This window comes from Stegostoma tigrinum, chromosome 19 (assembly GCF_030684315.1).
Source record: "Stegostoma tigrinum isolate sSteTig4 chromosome 19, sSteTig4.hap1, whole genome shotgun sequence".
Taxonomy (NCBI): Eukaryota; Metazoa; Chordata; class Chondrichthyes; order Orectolobiformes; family Stegostomatidae; genus Stegostoma; species Stegostoma tigrinum.
In genome coordinates, this window is record NC_081372.1 from 31,641,758 (window position 1) to 31,669,443 (window position 27,686).

Below are 27,686 nucleotides of genomic sequence, written 5' to 3' on the forward strand. Positions count from 1 at the left end.
GATTCTTGAAATGGAACATGTTCCAGCAGTTGGCATTATGATCATTCCTCACCACCAAAAACACACCAGAAGGACGATTGGGTACCAGCCATCTGTCAGTGAGATGGAGGATGAAGGATCATGGACTTTTCCCAGGTGTATGCAATGTTCTGCTTGATAACTTATTGGGAAACACCTAGAAGAATACGGAAAATACACCAGACTGCAAATTGCAATAAATGTTTGGGTTTTCCTTGAATGTCTGCTTCGATGCTGTAGCGCTTGACCTCCCTCCCATAGGAAAACGGCCCGAGAACCTCTTCAGGGGACACTCCTTACCAGAATGAATTCATCTGATTGTGCCTGGGGCAGCTGTCGACGGGAAGGCAGACTTTCTACATAAATCTGAAAGCTGGTATGCTTTATAGGCAAAATTGGACCGAATGTTGTGGCCTGTTTTATAACGTATGCTCCTGTTTGCTGCTAATCTCTTTTCTTTGCTGATAACAGATCAGATTACAGTATGTTTTCAATTAGCCACAATCTGTTTTAACTCCCAGATACGAAACAGACCGAGAGAGGGCAGAATCCGAGAAAGGTGAAGTTGAATGTTGGGGACACTGCGTGGAAGTGTCACGATTGAGCAACCGGTTCAGCAGTCTGTGAGATTGACCGCGGGAAGCCAGGATTCCAGGGTTCTGGCCAGAACCTGCAGGTGCAGACAGCACGGAGTTTAGGCACACGGCCAACTTGAAAGGAGATTTCTTTCAAACATGGAAAGTCTTCAGAATAGCGTGAAAAAGAAAGCGACTGAAAGGCATTACAAGGCTGAAGTACTAATTACAGGCGAGCAATTAAGGTAAAGAGACCGCTTGTTGTCCGGAGAGGCGTTTGGGGCTTGGAAATACTGTGCTTTTATGATCTGTGGATAATCCAACGTATTTTTTTAAAATGTGGAAAATGTGTGACCAAAGTTAAATTTGCAACGATTTACGAATCTGACAACGGTTGGCTTTCTGATGCATGTTATCGTCCTGTTGGTCCAGGGTTAAAAAAAAGTTCCCACAAAAACAAAGTGACCGAAAGGTCGATTTCCCGTTGTTTGAAAACTTTTTAAAGTTTATGTTCAAAAATGTGCTGTTTATTTATTTCTGTAAATAGATGCACTGACATGCAGCTGGAAAAGTAGCACACGCTCTGCTTAGAGAAATGAACTTCTTTTATGCATAAAGTGTGGAGCTACTAATATTGTCAGAGAGTCGTGTAGCACGGAAACAGACCCCAGTCCATGCCGAACTTAATTCCAAACTAAATTAGTCCCACTTGCCGGCTCTTGGCCCATGTTCCTCCAAACCTTTCCTATTCATGTATCCATCCAAATGTCCTTTAAACGTTGTAATTGTATCTGCATCCACCACTTCATCAGGAAGTGCATTCCACAGTCAATCAGCCCCTGTGTAAAAAAAATTTGCCTGTTACGTCTTCGTAAAATTTCTCTCACCTTAAAATGTGTCCCCCTTGTCTAGAAATTCCCCACTTTAGGGAAAACTATTAACTCTTTCTATACCCCTCATTATGTTATAAACTTATCACCTCTCAACCTCCTACACTTCAGTGAAATAGGTCCCAGCCTTTTCAGCTTTTCCTTATAAGTCAAAACTTCAATACCCAGCAACATCCTGGTAAGTCACTTCTGAACTCTCTCCACCTTCATAATATCCTTCTTATAACTGGGCGACCAGAACTGCACATGGTATTGAAGAAGAGGCCTCACAATGTCCTATACAATCTCAACATAACATCCCAACTCCTGTACTCAAAGGACTGAGCGGTGAAATCAAGCATGCCAAATGCCTTTTTAACCATCCTGTCTATATGTGATGCAAACTTTAAAGAATTATGTATCTGCACTGCTAGGTACATCTGTTCTACAACACTACTCAAGGCTCGCCATTAATTGTATAAGCCATACCCTTGTTGTACCAAAATACAATACCTCACATTTATCCAAATTGAACTCCACCTGCCATTTTTCAGCCCATTGACCCATTTGATCAAGATCCCTTTGTCATCTTAGAAAACCTTCTTCACTGTCTGCAATGCCACATTTTTCTCCCCATTTCCTCCCACAAAATGATTTTTATGTTATTATAATTGGCTCAGCTAATACAAGTCAAATTTGCATCTTACAGATATTACCATAATCATTTAGAATGATATAGTTGAGTGGGTTCATGATTTCTTAGCAAAATACGAGAATTTCTAAATGTCCAACATCGTTATGAATCTTAATGCCTTGTAAGTTTACAAACGCTGGAATGCCCATTACTGATGCTATTCAGAGGCTTCATTGTAATTATTAGTGCTCTAGATCTCTCTTATATAGAATGGCACTTCCCTGTGAATTTTCATAACACTCTTATGACTAGAGATAGTGTAGCCCTTGTCAGCGCTGTGTAATTTCCCACTAGCTAGACTGATCAACAAAGGTTTTGCTCATGGTAAGTCAGGAGGCTCCCAAATACTGTTCTTATCTCCTTCCTATTTTTCTTTTGCATGCTGCTCCTGTTCAACTCTACCACTGCACACAATCCCACCACACTTTTTCTAATTTGTCACGCCACTTACCCAGCATTTAGCACTGAATGATCAGATACTTTACCGCATCTAAACATTAGAAAGATCTAGCCACCAAAAATTCTGTTTGCCAACTGCTGATTTCCAGTGTTTTGAAGCTGAACCAGATCATCCGCAACTGCCCAGCGGAATTTTAATCCAAGAGGACTTTATGATCACATATCTACTTTATTGCTGCGATTGCCAACGTCTAACCCTGTAACATTGTCTAACCTTGCTTTTGCTTCAACCTATCTGCTGAAGCATACTCCTATCCCATTGTTGTCTTTTTGATGTGACCAGTTCAAGACTAACCTGGAAAACCTCCTACTAGTTGTATTTCGTAGACCTGAGTTTGACAACAACTCTGCCTGTATCCAGGACCCATTCACCCATTGCCTATGTGCTTGTAGACCGACATTTTAAAATTCTCAATTTTGTTTTTAAATCCATATAGGATCACCCTCTATCTCTCTAGCCTGAGATTTCTATACTTGCCCATTTCTGACTTCTTGCCTATCTCTATTTCAATCATTCTACCATTTGAATTGGCTTCGCTTACCTCAGCCTCAAGTTCTAGAATCTTCTTACTATACCCCATAACATCTCATTCTTTAACATAGCCCTTGAAATCTACCTGTTTGACCAAGCTTTCAATCACCTTTCTTAGTACCTCCCAAGTAATTCAATATCAAATTTCCTTTTATAATGCTCTTGCAAAGAGCCTTATGACACTTTACTGCCTCAAAGGTGCTAAATTAAGACATTATCATTATAATGTTTTATAAAGACTGATATTTTAAACTTTAGGTGTGATATATTCTTCTGCCATTGATACCCCTGTAGGTAACCATTAAAACGTGCACTAATTGCTGTACCTAGACATATCCTGAGGTTATTGAAAGGTTAATTATTTCTCTAGGAACGATGCTTGACTCAAATATGTGTCTGATCATTTATATATTCTTAGTGCTGGACTGACTTTTGTTGGTTGTGGATGTAGGTGGGAAATTGGGTGACAATGTTGAAGCTCCTATGCTACAACTGATGCTCACTGCTAGAACACATAACAGCAATAACAAAGTCTTTCAAACCCCATAATTTTTGGAAGAACTCCACTTGTTTCTCATACAGCCAGCCATACTGGGTTGTTTGCCATTTATGGACACAGCACTTTTTTTGGGCAGAACAAGCACATCAATAAAAGTCAAAGAAGATAAAATTTTCAAGATTGCTTATTGATCAGCATTTACAAGGAAAAATTGTAAGACTAATACAGCCCCTATGACTAAAACATTTCTCAGATTGTAATTGGCTATATTTAAAGTGAATATCAGATCCTAGGAGCATGTAAGAATCTGAAACATTCAGGAACACTAATTCTAGCACAGGATATTGCAGAGATTAGAAAAGGTGAAAGGCAACCGTGAGCTTTAGGCTGATTAGAATTTTATGTTACTTTCATTTGTGTGGGTGTTGCTGGCAAAGCTGCATCTGATGCTCACATCCAGTTGCTTAAGAAGTTTGTAATGCATCTTGTCAAGCTGCGGTAGTTAAACAAAGCATTATGAAATGGTATATGTCATCGGCCAGGCATGAGTGAACAAAAGCATTAGGTTCCAGTCTTTCTTTTATCCAGTGAAAATAACAGTAATATAGATGCCACATTTGAAATTTCCTTGACATTGAAATGAAAAGAATGTTTTTAATTTGGTTGGTTCATTGAAGGCTCTGTTTATTCAAAGGAAACACAATAACGTGAACAGTTACACCAATTTCAAGATTGAAGGAAGTAATTTGGTTTAATCTGTTTGTGCAAATGCTAACTTCACGTTCAAGCTATTTTAATTGCTTTTTTCTACTTTTTTCCTTAACTTTGTTTTTCTTATTTTTGTTTATCTAAGATCACTTTAAACTTTAAGGTTGATTTGGCTTTAGTATGTGTGTTATTGGATTCTAATCAACATTTTATGTGGGGGTGGGGGCCAAGATCCTTCATACCACCCCCACTCCCAATTTCCAGTACTCGTTGACAATTTGTTTTTACTGATCACTGATCTGTGGTAATAAGCTTTTATTCATTACCTTCTCAAACTTTTTCAAAAATTTGAATGCTTTTTAGATTCCCATTGGCCTTCACTGAATCTAGCCTTACTATTTCAAACTTTAACTATATCTGTTATAACTTGCAATAGCCCATTTAGATCTGACTATGCAGAACTAAACAGTACTTAAAACTGTGTTCCAATCAAAGTATTGTGTAAATTATTCAATTTTTGCTTTGTGATTCCCTTGTACATAAAAGTTATAATCTAATTTCAATTCCTTTAGCCCTTCATAGGTGTAGTTCAGATTTTGATGATATTTCAGCTGTTCTACTTCATTTAAGAATTCCTCCATTTCCAATGTCACTTTCTTCCAAACAATTACTTTGCTGCCATCTATGTTGAACAGCATGTCACATATCTAGACATTCCTCTCACTAGTCTAAGGTATTGTTCTACTGTACATTCTACTTCATACTTTGCAATTCTCTATAGTTTGGTATTTCTTTCCAGTGTCAGTTCAATATTTTTGTCTTTCTACACCATTATGTTTGTGAATTTAGTCCTAAGTTGAAGGAAAGGTTAGAGGACTAGGAGTGCAATTCTTTCCCCTTTTTTAAAGTATTACATTCCATCATTGTGAATAATACTTTGGTTTAATGTCATTGTAGTTAAACATTAACATCTGGGACACAGAGATGTGTGGAGTTCGTTGCTATGTACAAGTTCCTGTGTAGTGCAAGCATTAATTTTATACACTATAGCACTACCATTGACAGGAGGTTATAATTCCGACACTTTTTTAACAGTATTTTTACAATTTTTTGATTAGAAGTGTGAAGTCAGATGTAAACGTGGACTGCAACTTGAGGCAGGGGCGTTTATCATACAATTTTCATTCCTTTCAACTCCCTGCATATGCAAGTATGCATACATGGATACAACAACAAATTTTATGGGCAGTTGTTCAAGACGTTCTCCCCCTGCTGGGACCAGCCAGGTTTCAGCTTCCAACAAGCATATTTAACAGGCACCTGGACAACATTTCATTCAATGCAACTCAGCATCACTTAACCTACGCTCGTCACCCCTGGCTGCCCATGGAGATGTCAGACTCTAGGTGAGAAAACCAGCATCACGCTTTAGTGATACCTCCTTAAAGACTGCCCTGAACAGAAGGGAAGGGAAGTTCATTTTTCTGGGGATTGCACGAGGTGACTATCCAAACAGATGAAGGCACCCTGGACAAAGATTGCCTAGAGATCACAGTGTCTGTTGGAGGATGAGAACCTGGTGCCAGCGTTGCAGTATGATGAATGATCTTCTGCACAGCTCCACCTTATACCAACAATCTCTCAATGGTTTGTGCCTCTGTGAATGTTAGTTGCCATTATAAAGTTGTCGCTGCTGAGTACTGTCACAGGAAGTTGTGTGCCAGGCATCAGTCAGACGGCTTATGCGCAATCAATGTTTATCACTTCATTACAGCTACCAGTGTTATAAGGCTGGCACCATAGTGGTTCTGTCTCTCACACATCTGCCTAGGTTTATGTACTAAAACATAAAAGGAGCGACAACACTCAGAAGCTCACGCAGCATCAAATCTTCTCGACAATTTTTTTCAAATAACTTTTTACCATGTGCCCTTTGCAAGGTTTTGCACACTGCCTGTCGTCCATTCCATCTCTTTATATCAACTCAGTAATGATCCTAAAGAAAAGGGTTCATGCCCAACAAGCATGATCTGTGCTTTTTATATCCATTTAACTGTCCGTTCTGAATCTATGCCTTTCTGAGCACTTGCTCATATTATCTTTGTAGTATCTGGAAGTTTCCCTTCTAGTAGTAAGGGTTTAACTAGTCTATAAATATGTGGCTTATTCCTTTCTCTTTAATTGAACACAAGTATAACATTTGCGTCAGTTTCCAGTCCTTTTGGTACAGTACTTTTTTCCAAATAACCTAGTATAATAATTGTTAGCATTCCTGCTATGTTTAATGACTAATCTTCAGTATTTCAGAATATAAACTATTGAGACCAAGTAACTTATTAACCTTAAGTCTCATTGACCCTTTAACACCGTTTTGCTATTCTTTAAGTAAATCATTTTGTATCCTCCTTTGTTGCAGCCATCCTTCCTTCACCAATTTTTGTAAAGACGGCAAAACAAGTTACACACCACAGACTGAAAGTACAAAAGAACCATCAGATTGCTTTCTTCAGAGGTTTTACTTTTCCTGCCATTTTCCTTGATACAAACAGCTATTATTTTGTCATACTGTTTTCAAATCTTCTCAATTTCTTTATTTGTATCATCTTCAGCTCCAGATATTATTTCTAGTTTTTAACTTTTAGCCTTTATTTTAGTGCACATTACCAATTTACACTCCATATTTGTCCTAATCATCATCACTCATGAAACTGTGGCCATTTCTGGAACTTCCTTGTTGGTTAGTTTTTTGGCCCTGTTTCCTAGGCTAGGACTACATGAGGATCAAATAGGACTAAAAGTGTGCAAAATAATCCAAATCCAGATTGAATATGCATTAAGCAATAGGTTGCTAGTGCACAATAGTTAGACTTCAGTTCCGATTTCATTATTATTGTGTGAAACACCATTATCTTCTCTATACTCAGATAAACCCGATTATACAAGTCTATTCTGGCCATTTACTTGAACAACCTGTATAGATGTTCTGTCCATGATCTCCTATATTGTTGACAATGAACACAGAAGAGTAGAAATATATACTGGCTGCCTTTGTGTAGTTTTGTACAGTTTGGGATCTATAGTCATCATCAGAATTTTGCTATCCTTTAGTTATTTATCCACTAGTTTATTTTCCAGTGTTGCGCAATGATTGGAGCTCCAAATTAAAGATGTGATTTTTTTTAACAAAGCAGTTGAAACTTATTCACAGATAATCACATATAATTCTGTGAAATAAACGTATGTAAATATTTTGATTAAAAACTTGACAGGGAGGGAACTACATGCTAAGAGATAATAGGAACTGCAGATGCTGGAGAATCTGAGATCACAAAGTGTAGAGCTGGAAGACCACAGCAGACTTAAGCGGTATCAGAGGAGCAGGAAAGCTGATGTTTCAGGCCTAGACCCTTTCTGAAGAAGGGTTTAGACCTGAAATGTCAGCTTTTCTGCCCTGATACTGCTTGTCCAGCTGTGTTCATCCAGCTCTAAACCTTGTTATCTGAGTTACTTGCTAAGTTGCTTTATCATTTGCGCATAAATTAATGTAACCCTGCTCAGTTTGCCTTTCCTTCATTTTTGTCTGACACTAATCCTTTCTCCCACCAGTTTTTCTGCGTAGATTAAAAATTATTTTCAGTTTTTTTTTGCTGAAGATGCCAGAAGGCTGTTGTACAATCTGCCAACTCTCTTTAATTGCCCACTGTCAATTCCCTTTGCTTTGCAAATTCTTTTCCCCCCTATTTACTTGCTCCCTGGACACATCGAGAGCCACACTCAGAGCTACCCATAATTATGATAAGTAGACCACAGATATTGTGTACAATCAGCACACTTCATTTTTGGTGAACTTTGCACTTTAAACTGAAATCTATTGGAAAAAATCTACTTCATTAACTTTTCCAAGCCATTACTCCTTTAGTTTTCATTCTGTAAATAAAGCTTTTCAAAAATTGACAGTATAACAACATATTGAAGCTTTCCACCTTTAGGTTTGCGTTGGCTATTCTTAGGCTGATTTTGAGAATTGTCACACGTTTGAAAGTAAATTTTACTCTGATTTTCTTTAAACAAATTCATCCAAGCTGCTTATTTCGTTTATTTTCACGATACTCAAAGTTCTTCAAAATATTTATGATGCATTTAACTGGCTACATTCTGGCAGGCCATGTTTGAATTGAATTTGAAATTAAAGGTGTTGGTCAGAATGTGACCGGCAATTGAAAACAGAGCTGTTCAAGTGTTTGTTGTTTAACAAAGGAATCTTTTGTTGATGAAAAGTGTAATGTAGCTTTGTTTTATTTATCAGGCTTCGACTGCATGATGGAAAATTAATCAAAGATCGTCGCTATAATCTGCGAACCTATCCAAACTGCTTTGTTGCCAAAGAGCTAATTGATTGGTTGATAGACCATAAAGAAGCACATGACAGGGAGACAGCCATAAAACTAATGCAAAAGTTAATGGATCATAACATCATTCATCATGGTATGTTACTATCAGACCATTTACACCACATGTCTCTAATGCCCTAAATCCCTTCTCAGCTGTATCATTAAGTCTGATAAGTCTAATGGAGGTTGAGTGATTTGGGTTGACTGTCTGTGATCAAATCCCCTCCCACCTGGTATGTTTCTAATTCCTAATCATTGGAAGGAATAGTGAAAAATTGTGGATCTTATGGTCAAGAATTTAAAATAAACAAATCTTTATTTATAATATATTGTAAATTTGTATAATGATACAGCAGAATTAATAGTATCATGAAAAATTGTGGCCATTTGTGTATGTAGTTATTCATGTAAAATGATATTACTATGGTAAGGTAGTGATAGTCCAACAGGAGAAGCTTTTTATTTATTTCTAATGACCTGAATCCCATGTGGTTCGGCCACATTTAGAGTACTGTGTACAGTTCTGGTCGCCACATTACCAAAAGGATGTGGATGCTTTGCAGAGGGTGCAGAGGAGGTTCACCAGGATGTTGCCTGGTATGGAGGGTGCTAGCTTTGAAGAGAGGTCAAGTAGATTAGGATTATTTTCATTAGAAAGACGGAGATTGAAGGGGGGGCCTGATGGAGATCTACAAAATCATGAGGGGTATAGACAGGGTGGATAGCAAGAAGCTTTTTTCCAGAGTGTGGGACTCAATTACTAGGGGTCATGAGTTCAAAGTGAGAGGAGGAAAGTTTAGGGGAGATATGCGTGGAACATTCTTTACGTGGAGGGTGCTGGGTACCTGGAACGCGTTGCCAGCGGAGGTGGTAGATGCAGACACATTAGCTTCTTTTATGATATATCTGGACAGGTACATGGATGGGTGGGGAGCAAATGGACACAGACCCTTAGAAAATAGATGACAGGTTAGACAGAGGATCTCGATCAACGCAGGCTTGGAGGGCCAAAGGGCCTGTTCCTGTGCTGTAATTTTCTTTGTTCTTTGTTCTTTGTTGTTCTTTGTTATTGACAAAATCTATTTAGCTCCTGCTTGAAACTAATTTAGATTTTTTGTTTCTCCTTTCATGCTAATGTTTAAGTTTCATAAACTTCATCTCCTTATAATGAAATGGTTTCTTCCATATTTCTTTGTCTTTTGTCACCGTGAGTTTATAAATATGACTCCTTATACCTAAATTCTGTACACGGCGGTAGCTGTACTCAAATAGGGGAGGCAAAACTCATGAAAGTTGCCATGTATAAAAGCAAGCCTTTCTTTTATCTTAATCTATGGGAAGACAGTTGAAATCTGAGGAAGAAAGTGCAGTTGAGGCGACAATCAGATCCCCTATGATTTTATCAAATGATTGAATGGCCTCATCCTTCTCCTAACTTGAATGTTCATGTATAAGATTGGCACGCATGTCTTTTATTATCTCTCCCCTAAACTTATGGTTTTCTTTTATTATCTTATAATCCTGACAAAGAAGATCCAATGCTACTTCTGTTGAAACTAGACTTTCCCAAAAAATAATGCCACAATTTGTCATTTATTCTTCAGCTTTCAAGAGTTAGTACTGTGACTGATGGGATGAATAATGGATATGCATTTTCACCTGCATGTATTATTTATATCTTAAAAATAGGATTAGGGCTACCTGGTAAATAATGAAAAGTACTTTAATCTTGTTGCAAACCTTTGCCAAGTGCAATTTTCCTAACCAATTATGTTAAAAATTATGCATTTCTTCACAATGTTTAGAATACATATAATCAAGTTGAACATTATAGTCCCTTTGAAAAGGTATATTGTTACAATGAAATATAATTGATCACAATATCCTTTTTGTGTTTCTGTACAATTTTCCTTCCATGAAGATGTATTTGTGGGACGCCAGTAGCTTGACTGGTCATATCTGAGCTGAGGGAATAATTTTGTCCGTATGTTCAAAGCTGATTTTCCAGCATGGTTCACTCGGAACCAAAAGCTTTTTCTGATCTGTAAATGCTGACAGCAATCTAGGACACTTCTTGTCCTGTCTCACACCCCAGTGCCACAGTGAACACAGGGTACTAACTGTACTGACTATAAAAGCTAGGTCACTGACTCACTGGAATATCAGAGGAGTATCACATTTTTTTATTCTATTCTAACTGGGATCACTGGAGTAAATACAAGTTACCTCTGGGATTCCAAGGTGCGAATAAAGGGTTAACACTTGCTCTAAAAAACAACAGGAAGAAATTAATTCAATACTTAATCATTTTATCACAGTATCCCATGTGTATTCAAAACTGCTTTATGGAACTGTATTGTTCAACCCTCTCACATGCATATTCTGAGTTGCTCTTTCAAAGTGTTCCCTAAGGTATTGACATCTCAGAAATCAAAGTGCATTGATTCATTATAACATAATGTTTGATTAAGATCAAAGTATACGGAATGAAACCAAAATGCTTTATATTTAGCTGATATTTAAGAGGAGCCATAGATACAGGACTAAGAGTTTATTCTTCGATTTAGTTGAGAGCCTGAGTGTATGCATTCATTTTATAAATTTATTTGATGTAGAGCTTACCTATCCAGTAATTACGTGATTAGAAGTCTGATGATGATTCTTGAAATGTTTCGAATATACATTCATAAATTGTCTATTTTTGTCAATTCAGCTTTCTGATGTGAAAATTCTTGAACTCTGTTTTTGTAAACCATTTAACTTCTAACCCAAGCACCAAAAGCATCGAATAATGAAATACACAACATAATCAGTAAATCAGGTCTTTTTTTTTAAAACAAGCATTGATAATAGTTTCATGGCCTTCACTACAGACACTATTGTAAATTTAATTTAAGTTTCACCAGCTGCCATAGTGGAGTTGAGTCCATGTCCAGAGCAACAGACTGGTCCTCTGCATGACTAGATCCAGTATTATCACTACATCACCATTACCTGTGATCCATCCAAAACAGTACGGAATATGAAGTGTGAAAGTTTTCCCAGTAGAAATTGAGCAAATGTGTGCCTTTTTGCAAACGATAAACAGCCTTATGTTTAAAAACTGTCACTGCCTGAAAATGCAAGCTGTCAAGATGAATTAATTGCATATAGTCAGTGCATTTGCTTGTCCCAGTGTTACAAAATGTGAGTGTCCTGGTGAGAAGTTGCAAGCCACATAACTGCTACCCCTTCCTATACCTCAGGAATCCTTGTAATTTGGAGATAAGATTGTTGGACTGCTTTGAGATCCAAGTCCCTGGTGTTCACAATCAAGAATAAAGCAGTCTCAGTCTGCATTGCAGCAAGCATGGATCTCATGATCTGAATTTAAACTTCTTAGTAGTTGGTTGGTCTTTCCCCAAGTTGCAATGGAAGCTGAAATATCAGCCCCAGATTCTACATCACAACAAGGTTTCTGATTACTACCGTGGAATTAACAACCATTTCCTTACTGCAACCCATTCACTATGTGCAGATTCTGACTCGACTCTCCATTGATATTTAAAGATAGATTCAATGCCCTTGACCGTTCATTAGACCATTAAGCATCATCCAACAGTGCACTAGGATCCTCAGAGCTAAATTCCTGGTATTGGTTTCCATGGTTATTTGCTCACATTCCTTTGGAGTGCTTGTCCGAAGGTCTCTTGATTCTTGAGGGAAAGAAAACTTACTCTCTGTTTCTTTCTCTCCAATGCAAAAATCTCCAGCTGCATTACAGAACCTGGGAGGTGTCTCTCTCTCTCTCTCTGCAACATTTATCAAACCTTATCCTCCTCACAAAGCCTGTGTCATTCATTTCCAGTGTCTGCTGCTGCCCAAATGCACCTCCCCTTTAAGAGGTGCGGGCCAGTTACAGGTGAGCTTAAAGTTGTGTTAACTTTGCATGAACCTGGACTCCCTGTCAATTGTGCAGCCAGTCAGCTACATGGAGTGAGTAAACAGCATGATGTTTACATGTCTGATGTTCTGATCAGTTCAGGGGTAATCTTGTTTTATGAGTTGATCATTGTTCACCAATCATCCTCGTGCAGTTTTTGGCCCAATGTCTGTTGCAGGGTAGAAAATTTATTTGTGGAAGAAAGGTACAAAAACGCCTTTGTTATAAAAAAGCAACCTTCTGCCAATAGTTGCAGGCAACTCAAAGCATGAACAGTGCTACAATTTACCAGATGGTTAATGGTTTACTGCTTTGTACAAACAATTGTGCATTTCCACAATTGCTCAAAACAAACCTATTCAGTCTTTAACATCATGGAATTGCACCTTTTAGAAATGAAATGAATAAAAGCAATTTTTTCATTTTAGTTTGTGATGGACATTCAGAGTTCAAAGATGCAAAACTTCTCTACAGATTCCGAAAAGATGATGGAACATTTCCATTAAGTAAGGAAGTAAAGGTGTTCATGAGGGGCCAAAGTTTATATGAAAAGTGAGTTCCTGTGAAGTCCTTTTTTTATCTATTTATCTCATTTCAGTCAATATCAAGTCAATGAGCTTTATCTTTGTAGTGGTTGTTTTGTACAGTGGGGGCTGGCTGCGAATAAAAACAAAACAGTCCAGATGCTGGAGTTCTGAAATTAAAGTACTGGAAAAAATTGGCAGGTCTGCCAGCATCTGTGGAGAGAGAAAGAGTTGATGCTTCACATCCAATGAATCCATTTCCTTGATAGTAGGAACTGCAGATGCTGGATAATCTGAGATAACGAGGTGTAGAGCTGGATGAACACAGCAGGCCAAGCAGCATCAGAGGAGCAGGAAAGCTGACGTTTCAGGCCTAGACCCTTTTTTTTTTCCTGAAGAAAGGTCCAGGCCCGAAACGTCAGCTTTCCTGCTCCTCTGATATTGCTTGGCCTGTTGTGAAGAAGGGTCTAGGCCTGAAACGTCAGCTTTCCTGCTCCTCTGCTGCTTGGCCTGCTGTATTCATCCAGCTCTACATCTTGTTATTTCTAATCCATTTCCTTGTGTCAGTTTCCCCATCTCTACTGCATTTGTTCCACTGATATTTACCTTCCACAGTGGTGACTTTAACATGTTCTTCTTTCTCTCATCAGTTGATTCCCTCCCCCAACAATTGCAGCTGTTTGGGCCCCCAGCCTTCTCCAGCCCATTTCCCTCACCTCAGCCCTCACACCTTGCCCTCGCTCCCAAAGCAGTGATGGGGTTCTGTCACCCCAGCAAGATACCACCACCAAACATTGTTCCTCGTTTCCCTTGTCAACATTGTGTAGGACCGTTCCCTTGATGATGTCCTTGTTCACTCTTCCATCACTCCCAATAATCCCTACCCCTCTCCCCATGGCAGCAATCAGTAAAGGCACCACACTTGCCCAATCACCACCACCCTCCTCACTGTCCAAGGTTCCAAATCATCTTGCAGGTGAAGTGGCAATTTCCTTTCACATCTTTGAACTGGCCTACTGTATTGACTGCTTACAGTCCTTTACATTGGCGAAACCCAACTCTCACTGGACTGTCACTTTGCAAAACACTTCCACTTTGTGTGTAAGAATCTCCCTGGCCTTCTAGTTGCTTGCCCTTTCAAGACACCTTATGCTTTTGTGCAAAAATTTCTGGTTCTGCTGCAGTTGTTGAGTGAAGCCCAATGTAAGGTGGAGTTGTAAGGTGGAGTATCAAATTCCACTTTGGCACTTCATAGACTTCAGAACTCAATTTTGAGTTCACCAATTTCAGCGTATGACCTCTATCCCATTTTGATTGTGCCTCCTCCTCACCCGTCCCCACCCTGGAGTTTATGTATTGTTTGCACGGTTTATCTCCTTTCATACCATTAACACTCCCTTTGTCCTTTGGTCTCAGCACCCTCACCATCTGTCCTAATTGTCCCTCCCCTGCCTTTGTCAACAGCATCAAAACCACCATTTCTGCGCCACCCTTCAGTCCCAAAGGAGAGTCGTTAGTTGTGAAACACTAACTCTGTTTTCTCTTCATAGACGCTGCCAGGCCTGCTGAGTTTTCCAGCACTTTGTTTTTATTTGCGGCTAATTGTGAATCGTAACTGAATGAGTCAATTTGCTTCCAGTGTGACTAGTCCAGCCTAGTACCTTCCAATGCATTCTAATTTGGAAGAGTGATCAACTTTTCAGGTGCTGCTGTACATGAAAACGTACCTAAGAATCTTACGAACTAACTTTTTTTGTTCTATGCAGGTCAAAACTTTTTAAACAATATTTAGTATTAACTGAAAAAAATTCAAATACTGCAGATGTGAAATTAAAAATGGTAGAAGTAAATCTATTTTAATTCCATTAGTACTTGCAAAAGGATGAGTGTAGTGGAGTTCATGTTTTCAAAGTCATTTAAAGTACTTTGACAAACAGCAGCAGCATAGACTTGCTGGCATGATTATAGACCAAAGCATTGCAGGGATGGTGGCTGCACTGGCTAAGGGAGAGAAAGGAGAGAGCTTTGATGAACACTTCTTTTTAAGATGGCAAGGAGGTATTAATAATGTTCCCTGGGGATGGCAGGGTTGTGTTTTGTTAATATTTATTAATGACTTGGACTGAGAATACAGAATGCAGTTTCAAAGTTTGAAAAAGGTAGAAAATTGGTAAACAATGAAGAAGATAGGAAAGAACTGCGGGGGGATTTAGATGGATAACATGGGTAGACATGACAGATGAAATTTACGACAGGAAAGTGAACAATGATTCATTTTGGTCAGAAGAATTAGATGCTATAAAAACTATATGGTACAATTTCAAAGTGGGCACATGAACAAAGTGATCTGAGAGAGCTATAAACACAAATCTTTGAAGATGGTTGAATACATTGAGGCATTCGAAAAAGACCGTAGAAGTTTGGTTTTGTGGCAGAGGAGTAATTATAAAAGCAAGGCATCCAGTACTTGTTAGGCTTCTGGTGGAGTGTTATGTTCAGTTCTGGGCAACAGACTTTAGGAAGGATTTGAGCACCTGGCAATGGCGCAAAGGTGATTCACCAGAGATTAAGGATTTCATCTATGTGGAGAGATTTGAAAAGTGTTGTTAAAGCAAAGAAGGTTAGGAGTTAATTTGGAGTTTTCAAAGTTATAAGCGTACTTGACAAAATGAAGAAGGAGAAACTGTTTCTGGTCGCAGGAGAGCTGGTAACCAGAAGATACAAAACAATTTGGCAAAAGAACCAAAGGTGACATGAAGTATGTTTCACTTAGCAATTTGTTGTGACCCAGAATGTGCTGCCTGCAAGTGTGATGAAATTTAATTCAGTAGTAACACTCAAAAGAGAGTTGGTAAATACTTGAAGAATAACATACGGAGGGCTACGGGAAAGAGCATGAGATTGGTTGGCAGATTGTGGTAGAGCTTTCCAGAGGCACAATAGGTTGAATAGCCTCCTCCTGTGTTGTATTACACTATTATCTCACCTAACCAATGATAAAGTCAGCACCTTGCAGACTTTAAAATCGTAGCAAAAGCTGTCAAGAAATCAATTCTTTTCTTTATTTGAAGATGTCTGTTATTGCATGCAGGATAATTAATAGTGTTCATTCAGCTTTCATGTATTACAAATACACAGCAACTAGTTCAGACTGATATGTGTGTTTTTTTAAGTGGGCACATGTTTTCCAGATTACAGGAGGTTGCTCAACTTGTTTTGGACTTGGTGTTATTTGAATCCCAGCCAGAAGAGCAACAATTCATGTGCCTATTGAGCTTATGCTTTCTATCAGGCTAGCACAGGTTGATGACCGTTAGGAGAATGATTTAGACTATTCTAGCTTCTAAACCATAGTAATTTTATGATTTTTACCCCTCTGCACAATTGTTCCATCACAATTAACAGGCTTTTAAGCTCTGAGGATGCAATCATGAAATTACAAGAAGAAAATGGATTGAAGTACCAGCGTGCAGTGTTGGGCTGTGAAATCATTGACTGGCTAATAAAGGAAGGGGAAGCTTCATCGAGGAAGGAAGCAGTGGAGCTGTGCCGTAGAGAGCTTGAACATGGAATCATTCAGCATGGTGAGAAAACCCTGGCAGTGACAGCTTTTCATTACATATATCTTTTTATTGGACGTTTCTTCTCTGTTATAATGATAGATGGAGTCACCAATATCCTATTTCTCACTAAGTCCCACATTTCCACATTCCCCATTCTGACAGGTCGATATTGAATTACTATGCTCCACTGTGTTAAGGTTAAGCATTGCATTTTTACAATTTGCTTTTACCTTATCCCACTCTTTGCCCCCCAGCAGCTTTATATCTACTCTCCACTCTTAAATTTGGTCATTTAACTTTGAATTGAAACGTGTTTCCTCCCAGCCTGCTAAATCCAATGAGGCCTCCAGAAGCAAGAATTAACCAGGGTGGGGACTTTGTTAGGTAAGATCCAAAATTTTGGTTTCACCATGTCAGTCTGCTTGGGAAGCTCTTGCCTCCTATTTCCTGACAATTCTGTGTCTACACCAAATTATGTTGATCACCCTTTGGATCAGAGCTAAGGTTATAGCTTTGTTGAATCAGTGGCAGAAGATAGAGGATCAGGAGAGGCTGGATGATTGAGTAACAACAAGGATGAAATAGGGATGGTGAATGGAAAGGAATGGTGATGATCAGGACCAATAATTAAGATTGGTGGAATACTTTGGCTGGGACGTGGTGTCCAAATGTAGCCAGCCTCTGTCCTCTAAGGTTAGTACAGTTGTTTGAGAGTTCTGGCTCTTTTGTCCGAGGAAGCCAACTGTCACACACCCTGAGACAATCGTCATTAGAGTTCCAGCCCATGATCAAACAATGCATGAAGGTACGTGGCCCAGCAACAGTTGCTGAGGTGAGTTCATTGTTGGAGAATATCGCTAAGGCCACCATTGAGGTCTTCCAACAATCTGCTGAGCTGAACAGCAGTGTTGTGTCAGCTGGAATTGGGCTGTTTAACCCGAACAATAATTGCAACAATGGAAATAGTAACCCAGGGCAGAATGGCAAAAACACGTTCCTAAGCTGTTCAGAGAGGATATATAGTATGGGAAGGATCTGAAATCTGATGGAGGGCGAGTCCTGGGTCTTTCAGGAAAGGTTGGGGGAAATTGAGGTCAGATGACAGATGTTGGCGGAAGATTCCAGGATGATGGCAGGCATCTGGGTCATGTGTGATGGTTTGAGGCTGAGGGATAAATTGGGGTAAGACCAAGGTGATACTAGGTGGGTTGGGGGTTTGGGGTCATGGGTTGGTCAACTGTACGTGCCAGATTGGTGAATGCCATATCTACCCAGGTGCTTATATCTTTGCCTGCCTTTGTCACACTGCCTTTATGGATTTACCGAGACGGTGAAGTGACAAAACATCTTAACTTGCCTCTTACAGCAGCTGTGGTTGAGGCAGGCCACTGAGTCTAATGCCCTGGTTGTGTACAATTACCTTGGTGACCATTGTCCAGTAGTCTGAAATTTTAGGTCACGCCAAATGGGGTCTGGTGCATAGATGCAGGAATACCCTCCTACGCCTGGCTAATGAAGACCCTAGGATCACTGACTGGGGTTTGGGAAGCAGCTGCTCACCCAGACATTACCCTGAGAGTATAACTGGGCAGCAGGCTGGTAGTCCTCCTACCTCTCTGTGCTTAGTGCCACTTCCATGTATCGCTAAGTACAATGGCCACCGAGAGGGAAGTGATTCCCTCCTCTATGTCTGGACATTGCTCTAACCATGGATTTTGTATAGCAATGTAGCTCAGGCCTTATGCATATAAGTTGTATGATAGATACAAGCACATGAATCAGGAACAGGAGTTGGCCACTTTCCACCGTTTAATAAGATCATGTTGATTTGGTTATTCCACTTTGGTGACAACCTATGATGACTTTTTACAATCTTGCTTATCATGAACCTATTCATCTCTGTCTTAAACTGGTTCAAATATTCTCACTTCTCTGAAAGGCAGCGAAAGCAGTTCAGAAAGTTCTCAACCCTGTGAGAAACCATTTCTCTTCATCTCTATGTTAAATGGGCAACTTCTTATTTTCAAACAGTGACCCCTCATTCTAGATTCTCCCATTAAAGGAAACATCTCATTCTAGATTCTCCCATTAAAGGAAAGATCTCCTTCACATCTTTCCTGACAAGACTGCTTAACATCTTGCATGTTTCAATCAAGGCACACCTATTTCTTCGAAACTCTAGTGGATACAAGTTTAGCTTGTCCATCCTTTCCCCATTAGATAATAGACACATTCCAGGTATGTCTAGTAAACCTTCCCTGAACTGCTTACAATGTATTTACATCCTTCCTTAAATAAGGTGACCTATACTATACTCTAGATGTGGAATTTTCCAACCACTTCTCTCTGTATTTCAGATTTCCAGCATCCACAGTATCCCTAGTTCCAGAATCAAGTTCTCCCTAGCAATCACCAGTCACTCTTGGGAGGAAACCATGTTACTCACATGCTGGTGTTAAACCTTCTCTTGAAGCTTGGGTGGCCTCCACACAAGATATCACTATTTCCACAGGAGGTCAGAATATTCTCAACTTGCTGCCTGGCCACAGTAAAATGGAACAGCTGCCCCTGCACCCTGGTGCTGGCCTGTCAAAATGTTCAACTATGGAACTCTTTCTCCTGTCTTGGGTCTCTGTTTAGCTTTGAAGGTCATGTAATCCTGTATGCAAATATGGAGATTTAATGGCTTGTCAAGAGACACCTACTTCCGTTTTCTTTGTGGATTCCTATTCCACATCCTTCCCCACATTGTAACTGCTATCCACAAGTCTTATAATGCACGTGTAACACACGCAGTCTGATCTCTGGTACCATGTGTTGCTGGGGATGACCACACATTCTCCAGCTGGATCTCTCTCTTCACTCACAAATTTCCATTGCTTAGTACCTTTGTGTAAGCCCTTTGAAGGAATGCCAAATCGCCAGCAGATCAGAGGACGTCATTGAGCCTTTTGTGGTGCTGGACTTGATGGATGTTCACCCTATCAATGATCTGTATCCAGGCCTGTTAAATAGGGATGATCGTCTATTGTCACCTCCAGAAGAGCACTTCCTACCATTCCCAGGTGGCCTGGAGGAAGCATGGACATGATGCTGAAGCTGGAGAGCAATGGACATCCTAGAAGATGATTACTGTAGAAGAGAGGGTGGAGTGAGGGGACATCTGAAGATGATTGCTGTAGAGGAGAGGGTGGAATAAGGGATATCAGAGGATAATTGCTGAAGAGGAGAGGAAGGAGTGACAGGGCATGAGAGAATGTTTGCTGTAGAAGAGAGGGTGAACTGAAGGGGCTTAATCAGTCAAAGCTCCAAAGTGGGTGCAGAATGTGCTTCCAGAAATAATGCTTCAGAAGACTTGTAGGTGAAATTTCTTGTTCCCAACTTGTTCCCACCTGCCTGCAGAGACAGGATGCTTTGTGAAGCAGGCATTTTATCACTGGCCCCGACCTGCATTTGGGTCTGGCAATGGCAGGGGAAGATGTTTTGTACCAGTCGCCCCGACAACTGTGACTGATCATGGACGTAGTGGTCATTTCTGGCCTCCCTAGCAGGACCTTTTCATAAACTTCTGCTAAAGACAGAATTTATTAGCTACTTTGATCAGCTTCACTGCCTGCTGCTCCCACAGTAAACCCTCTGGGCTCACTACTCCTTTCACCTTCTACTAAAATCTGGCAACTCTGAATGTTTGCTTGCCTGATCCAGAAAAAGTTCAGTTTTCCAAAATATGCAAATACTGTCGTAGCAAGTTTGGACATATTATTTATAGGCTAACAGCCAATATTATTACATATTTGATAAACAAGTTTAATAACTACTAGTTGATGTGGTGCTGTCTTCCTTGATTCCTGGCACAGAAAGATTTAAGGCTGAGCCCTAACTGCAACAAAATATATCCTTTAAAGTAAATACTGAAGTGATCCGAACCCTTGCTGATTCCGCATAAGAAAATTTCATTTACCGCAGAATTTATGTTCTGACATTAGCTTGGAGGTGAAAAGGCAATGCAAGATTTAAAAGGTGTTTTTTTGGGTCAGGAAATCTGGAGAAATAAGACCCCTGGGTACATGGATATACCTCAGGTTGTTCCAAATTTTTAACTGTCAGTTTAATTTAGTCATCCTACATCCATTAAAAGCAAAACCAGTGAGTTTGTGATGAGTGGGAGTTGGGTTTGCCATTTTTTAATGTTGTGGCCTCCCACCTAAACTTATAGCACTTGCTTTTAAAATTCTAGATTTCCCTCCATTCAGTGAAAAGAATTATGTGGTTTGATTTTTTTTCTACATATGGAATATGGAAATATATATGCCACAGTGAAACACTTCCAGGTTAGGCAAAATACATTAAATGCCACATAAGGCACTTTGCCTGAGGTGGATTGTCAAATTTGTGCCAAATGAGAGGTAATTTTGTTCTCCGAGTTTGGATCTACTAGAAACTCAAACACGAGTTCATTTCTGATGTGACCCTTACAAACACTGTGAAAATGTGATTTTTATTTCACCTGTCTGGGTTGGATTGTTATCCAGGTTTAAGAAGTGAAAGACTGGCGTAAACTACGCAGTGTTAGGATTTCCAGTTGTGAAACACTAGTATAAAACTAGATATGGAAGAACCTAAAGTAACCAGACTGCTTTGACTGAGCAATGGTTTATTGTTTTGCAGTCTCCAATCGTCACCATTTCTTTGACAGCAACTTATTATATCAGTTCCGCTTAAACTTTCGTCGGAGGCGACGACTCACTGAGCTGTTGAGCGAAGATTCAGGGACAGCACAGGAATCTCATGACAGCCCATTCTGTCTTCGAAAGCTGAATCCTGAACAAGATGGCTCAAGTTTTCTTTCAGGTAGAAGGCTTTTCGAGAATATATCTTTGCAGAGATACTAGTTCTGAGATGCACTGTCCTAGTAGAGATCCCTTTGCAAGTAAATCTTTATAATGGGGTTGTAGACTTGCTCACCAAGTCGGAGTTTGTATACAAACACTGAAAAACAAAACCAGAAGTAATGCCAATCACCCCAGCAAACCAAGGCATATAAATAACAAGCGGAACAGAACACCAATGTTCCACCAGACACGCACTGACTATGTTACTGAGCAGGGTGATGAAATATCTGCAAACCAACACACTGGCTCAGCGAGAAAGTCTACAACCTGAGCTACAAATCTTCTCAAAAAACTTTGAATCCATATAATGTTTAAAAAAGAAATACAAAAATTTTTGCAAAAGATCTGTAAAGTATATTCCGGTTTAAAATTATGCTTGTGTGCCTGTGATATAAAGTTTTCTTGTTTCATTGCTTATATGTGAATCTGCAGTTTTTTTTTTAGAATTATTGCTTTTGGAACCATTTTTCATTTTAAAGTTTGACCTGATTTTGATTAAGTTACCAGATGATACTGTAATTTCTTATCAAAGTGTGAAAGATCTTCCAATGTTTTCAATATTAGCAACTGATGTTGATCAGGTTGACACATGTATAAAATTCATATTAGCAATTCATTAGTTAAAGTGTGCACCTAAAAATGGATATCAGAAGTTGAGTTGTAGTGGTCAGTGAGTTGGAAACATGAGGGTATAGAGTCATAGAACTGTATAGCATGGAAATAGTTCCTTAGGTCCAACTTGTCCAGGCTGACCGGATATCCTAAATAGATCTAGTCCCATTTGCCAGTGTTTGGCCCATATCCCTCTAAACCCTTCCTATTCATATACCTATGCAGATGCCTTTTAAACATTGCATTTGTACCAGCCTCCACCACTTCCTCTGGTAGATTTCATACACGCACCACCATCTTTGTCAAAATGTTGTCCCTTAGATCCCTTTAAAATGTTTCCCCTTTCACTTTAAACTTATGCCCACAAATTTTGGACTCCCCCCATCACAGGGAGAAAACACCTTGACTACTTCTCCTATCCATCCCTTCATGATTTTATAAATCTCTATGAGGTCACCTCTCAGTTTCTGACGCTCCAGGGAAAATAGCCCCAACCTATTCAGCCTCTCCCTATAGCTGAAACTCTCCAACCTTAGCAAAATCTTTGTAAATCTTTCCTGAACACTTTCAAGTTTCACAATGTACTTCCTATAGCAGGGAAATCAGAATTGCATGCAGTATTCCAAAACTGGCCTAACTAATGTTCTGTACAGCCTCAACATGACCTCCCAACTTGAATACTCAGTACACAGACCAATAGAGGCAAGCATACCAAACACCTTCTTCACTGTCCGAGCTACCTGCTGCTCCACTTTCAAGGAACTCTTTATAGAGCAACGCTCCCCAGGACCTTACCATTAAGTGTATAAGCCCTACTTGATTTGCCCTACCAAAACACAGCGCCTCATGTTTATCTAAACTAAAGTACATTTGCCCATCTGATCAAGATCCCATTGTACTCTGAAGTAACCACCTTTGCTGTCCACTACAATTTCTGTGTTATCTTCAGACTTACTATCTACCACCTATGTTCACATTCAAATCATATTTATAATTGACGAAAAGCAGTGGACCCAGCTTCAAGCTCCCTAGCTTTCATATCCTTCTCCGCAGTACATACTGATGCAAAATACTTATTTAGCATCACCTCCCCCACCCACCAATCTGTTGCCATTCCACACATAGGGGGCCTTGCTGATCTTTAAGGGGCCTTATTCTGTCCGTGGTTACCCTTTTGTCGTGAATGTATTTGCAGAATCCCTTTGGATTCTCTTTAATCCTATTTGCCAAAGCTATTTCACATCCCCCTTTTTGCCCTCCTGATTTCCCTTTTAAGTATACCCCTACTGCTTTCATACTTTTCTAGGGATTCACTTAATCTCTGCTGTCTGTACTTGACACATTCTTCCTTCTTTTTCTCAATTTAACTAGTTGCCCAGCATTCCCTACACCTACCAGCCTTGCCCTTCACCTTAACAGGGGACTGTCTCTGGACTCTTGCTATCTCACTTTTAAAGGCTTCCTATTTTCTGACCATTCCTTTACCTGCAAACATCTGCCTCCAATCAATTTTCGAATGTTCTTGCATAATACTGTAAAAATTAGCCTTCCTCCAATTTAGAATGTTAACTTTTAGATTCAGTCTATCCTTTTCCATTGTTATTTTGAAACTAATAGAATTTTGGTCACTGGCCCCAAAGATCTCCCATATTGACACCTTGGTCACCTGCCCTGCCTTATTCCCAAGAGTAGGTCAAGTTTTGCACCTTCTGTAGTAAGTACATATATGTACTGAATGGGAAAACTTCCTTTACACTCTGAACAAATTTCTCTTCATTCAATCCCTTAACACTATGGCAGCCCGAGTCTGCGTTTGGAAATTTAAAATCCCTTACCATATCTATCCTACTATTCTTACCGATAGTTTAGATCCTCCTAAGTAGCTCTAACAAATCTTCCCACCAGTATATTAGTCCCTTTCCAATTCAGGTGCAATCCATCCTCGTTATACAGGTCACTTATATCCCAGAAGACATTCCAATGAACCAAAGATGTAAGTCCTTCTCCCCTGCACCAGCTCCTCAGGCACACATTCATCTGTTCTATTCCTCCTATTCCTACCCTCACTAGCTCGTGGCAGTGGGAGTAATCCAGATATTACTACCATCGAGGACTGCCTTATTAAATTCCAGCCTAATCTACTATATTTTTTCCTCAGTATCTTGTCTTTTTCTCTTCCTAAATTGTTCCAATGTGTACAACGACCTCCTGCTAGTCCATCTCCTGTTTGAGAATATTCTGCACCCACTCCAAGATATCCTTGATCCTGGTTCTAGGGAGGCAACACACCATTCTATGAATTTAAGATCAACAGAAAAAAGACTAGATATAAAGTTCACTTTTTTCTTGCAGAGACCCTAGTTGGGACATAAAATTTTCTATTTTCTATTCGGAATACCTTTACATGTGAATCCATGATAATGTAGAAAGGAAATGCATCAACTTTTGCAAAAAAACTATTTTGTAGAAGAATCTGGGAAGAAAGCACAGCAGTGATGCTTACTGGATTGCTCTTTGAAAAAGCAGGTGCAGAAAAGCGCCCTTCTGTACTGTAAAATTTGAATGTAGAATGATTTATGCTGCTTTGATCCAGAATACCATTATTACCAGCAAATGCACTAGTTAGACTGAAAGCCCAAGAAAAATAGGAGAGCATGTTTAGTGGTACACACAAGCATCCTTCTTCAATTTTCAAAAACACTTAATTCTTCAGTGGATCAGATAAATTCCTGGATGTTACCTTGCAGCTTGCTATTTGTAGCTACTCCTGCCAAGAACTTTGCTGTCTTGTTATGTTAACCTTATCTGTCTTGCATTGTCCTCACACAGCCATAGTAACTCAGCTGCTACTACTCTGTGACATCCATCATTTAACTATACCTAGGTCAATCTGTCCTTCTGCTGCCTTTACTTTGCTTGCTTGAAGAGACCTCTGTAGCTTTTCAGCTTTGATCAATTGGCCCACTGACCAAATTAAATCAGCTAATTGTGTGCCTATGACACAAGTGATGGGAATAAATCTGTGATTAAAGGTGGCCATTGCCAAGAATGCATAACTTGTTTCTTGCTATTTCTAGTGCAAACAAACAAAGAGATAAAGGTGGTGTCAGCTGTGCGCCGCAGCAGCATTACCTCTGCAGTAACAGGAAGTGCAGCCTTTTACAATACAGCTCCCAGCCTTGCCTGCTTGCCTTCAGTGGAGTGTAACCCTAAATCAGGTGAGAGCGGTGCAATCTAAATTTACCATAGCAGTAATGTAAGTAAATTGGGTATACACATTCAGTTAACACAGAACATAGAACATTACAGCACAGTACAGGCCCTTCGGCCCTCGATGTTGTGCCGACCTGTCATACCGATCTCAAGCCCATCTAACCTACACTATTCCATGTACGTCCATATGCTTATCCAATGACGACTTAATTGTACCTAAAGTTGGCGAATCTACTACCGTTGCAGGCAAAGCATTCCATTCCCTTACTACTCTCTGAGTAAAGAAACTACCTCTGACATCTGTCCTATATCTTTCACCCCTCAATTTAAAGCTATGCCCCCTCGTGCTCGCCGTCACCATCCTAGGAAAAAGGCTCTCCCTATCCACCCTATCTAACGCTCTGATTATTTTATATGTTTCAATTAAGTCACCTCTCAACCTTCTTCTCTCTAATGAAAACAGCCTCAAGTCCCTCAGCCTTTCCTCGTAAGACCTTCCCTACATACCAGGCAACATCCTCGTAAATCTCCTCTGCACCCTTTCCAAAGCTTCCACATCCTTCTTATAATGCGGTGACCAGAACTGGACACAATACTCCAAGTGCAGCCGCACCAGAGTTTTGTACAGCTTCACCATAACCTCTTCGTTCCAGAATTCGATTCCTCTGTTCATAAAAGCTAAAACACTGTATGCCTTCTTAACAGCCCTGTCAACCTGGGTGGCAACTTTCAAGGATCTGTGTACATGGACACCGAGATCTCGCTGCTCATCTACACTACTAAGAATCTTACCATTAGCCCAGTACTTTGTCTTCTGGTTACTCCTACCAAAGTGCATCACCTCACACTTGTCTGCATTAAACTCCATTTGCCACCTCTCAGCCCAGCTCTGCAGCATATCTATATGTCTCTGCAACCTACAGCATCCTTCGTCACTATCCACAACTCCACCGACCTTAGTGTCGTGTGCAAATTTACTAACCCGTCCTTCTACGCCCTCATCCAGGCCATTTATAAAAATGACAAACAACAGTGGACCCAACACCGACCCTTGCGGTACACTATTAGTAACTGGTCTCCAGGATGAACATTTCCCATCAACTACCACCCTCTGTCTTCTTTCAGCAAGCCTGACACATTTCGTACGTCGGGAAAAGTGATGGTTATTTAGTGACAGTGCCACTGGGCTGGTTGTCCAGGCTACCAGGCTGTTGCTCTGGGGACATCACACCATAGCAGGTCATGAATTTAAGCTCAATGAGATATGCAATGAAAGTTAGATCATGCAACTATTTTCAAACTTTGTAAAGACTCACATAGTCCACAAGTGTCCTATAGGCAAGACAATCTGCAGACCTTACCTAGTCTGGACCACATGAGATTTCTGTCTCCACAGCAATGTGAGTCACTGTTAACTCCTCTCTGAAACAGTTTTGAGAGCCAATTCACTCAATGACAATTGGGATCAGCAGCAAATGCCAGTCTTCCTATACTGGGAAAGCATTTTCCAAAATTAGGCAACTCTAACTTCAGCCCATTTTTATGGATGACATTAGATATGTAAAAATGACAGGCTGAGAGCTCATTATTTTACAATGTGCCCAAAAGTCATAAGGATATAATGGCATTAAAGAAGCTGCGGCAGCACAGATTCATCAGAATACAGGTTGACTAGGCTGAATATTGAGACCTTTTTGTTTAAATTAGCTTTGTATTCCCTTCAGTGTAAAAGCTTAAGGATGATAGCATTATTTAAAATGATTAAAGGATTCAATTAAGTAAATGAAGGAATGCAATTTTGACTTGTGGGGAAATCCAGAACAATGATGCATAATATTAGTCTTCAAATTTGAGCGAGTCAGCATTTCTTCACATGAAGGGTGGTAACAACACGGAATTATTTTCTCACTGTACATCCCCACCCATGGCATCATCACCCAAACAGCTGTGGAGGCTGGACTGATTGAAATGTTTTGTTCTGAGTTTCATAGATTCTTTAGAGTAAAAGTCTCAGGAATCTATTACAAAGGTAGTAAAATGGATTTGACGTACTGATTAGCCATAATTTATTTTAATGGAAGAACAGAGTCATGGGTTTGATCAAGATCTTCTGTTTTTGTGCTAAACATTTACCTCAGTGTCACTATGTGACTGCACTGTTGAAATCAATCAAGCTACTAAAATCATTTTTTATGTTCCCTTTGGGAGGGACAAG

The 27,686-nt window shown here is 39.8% G+C and overlaps 1 protein-coding gene across 8 annotated transcripts in view; it reads left to right on the plus strand.

The window, feature by feature from the left end:
* Nucleotides 1–284: 284 nt before the first annotated feature.
* LOC125461344 (DEP domain-containing mTOR-interacting protein-like) overlaps nucleotides 285–27,686 on the plus strand; it is an 84,396-nt gene continuing 56,994 nt past the window's right edge. For 7 of the 8 annotated variants that reach the window (XR_009446929.1, XR_007249481.2, XR_007249479.2 and 4 more), the window contains exons 1-7: nucleotides 285–394; nucleotides 540–838; nucleotides 8,661–8,839; nucleotides 13,096–13,219; nucleotides 16,597–16,775; nucleotides 21,423–21,605; nucleotides 25,336–25,476. Coding sequence is in view for 2 of the 8 variants with exons in the window: in XM_048550017.2 (XP_048405974.1) it covers nucleotides 753–838; nucleotides 8,661–8,839; nucleotides 13,096–13,219; nucleotides 16,597–16,775; nucleotides 21,423–21,605; nucleotides 25,336–25,476 (892 nt within the window). In the remaining 6 variants the exon portion in view is untranslated. The remainder of the gene's footprint in view (nucleotides 395–539; nucleotides 839–8,660; nucleotides 8,840–13,095; nucleotides 13,220–16,596; nucleotides 16,776–21,422; nucleotides 21,606–25,335; nucleotides 25,477–27,686) is intronic. The other variant, XR_009446930.1, reaches the window with a different exon arrangement.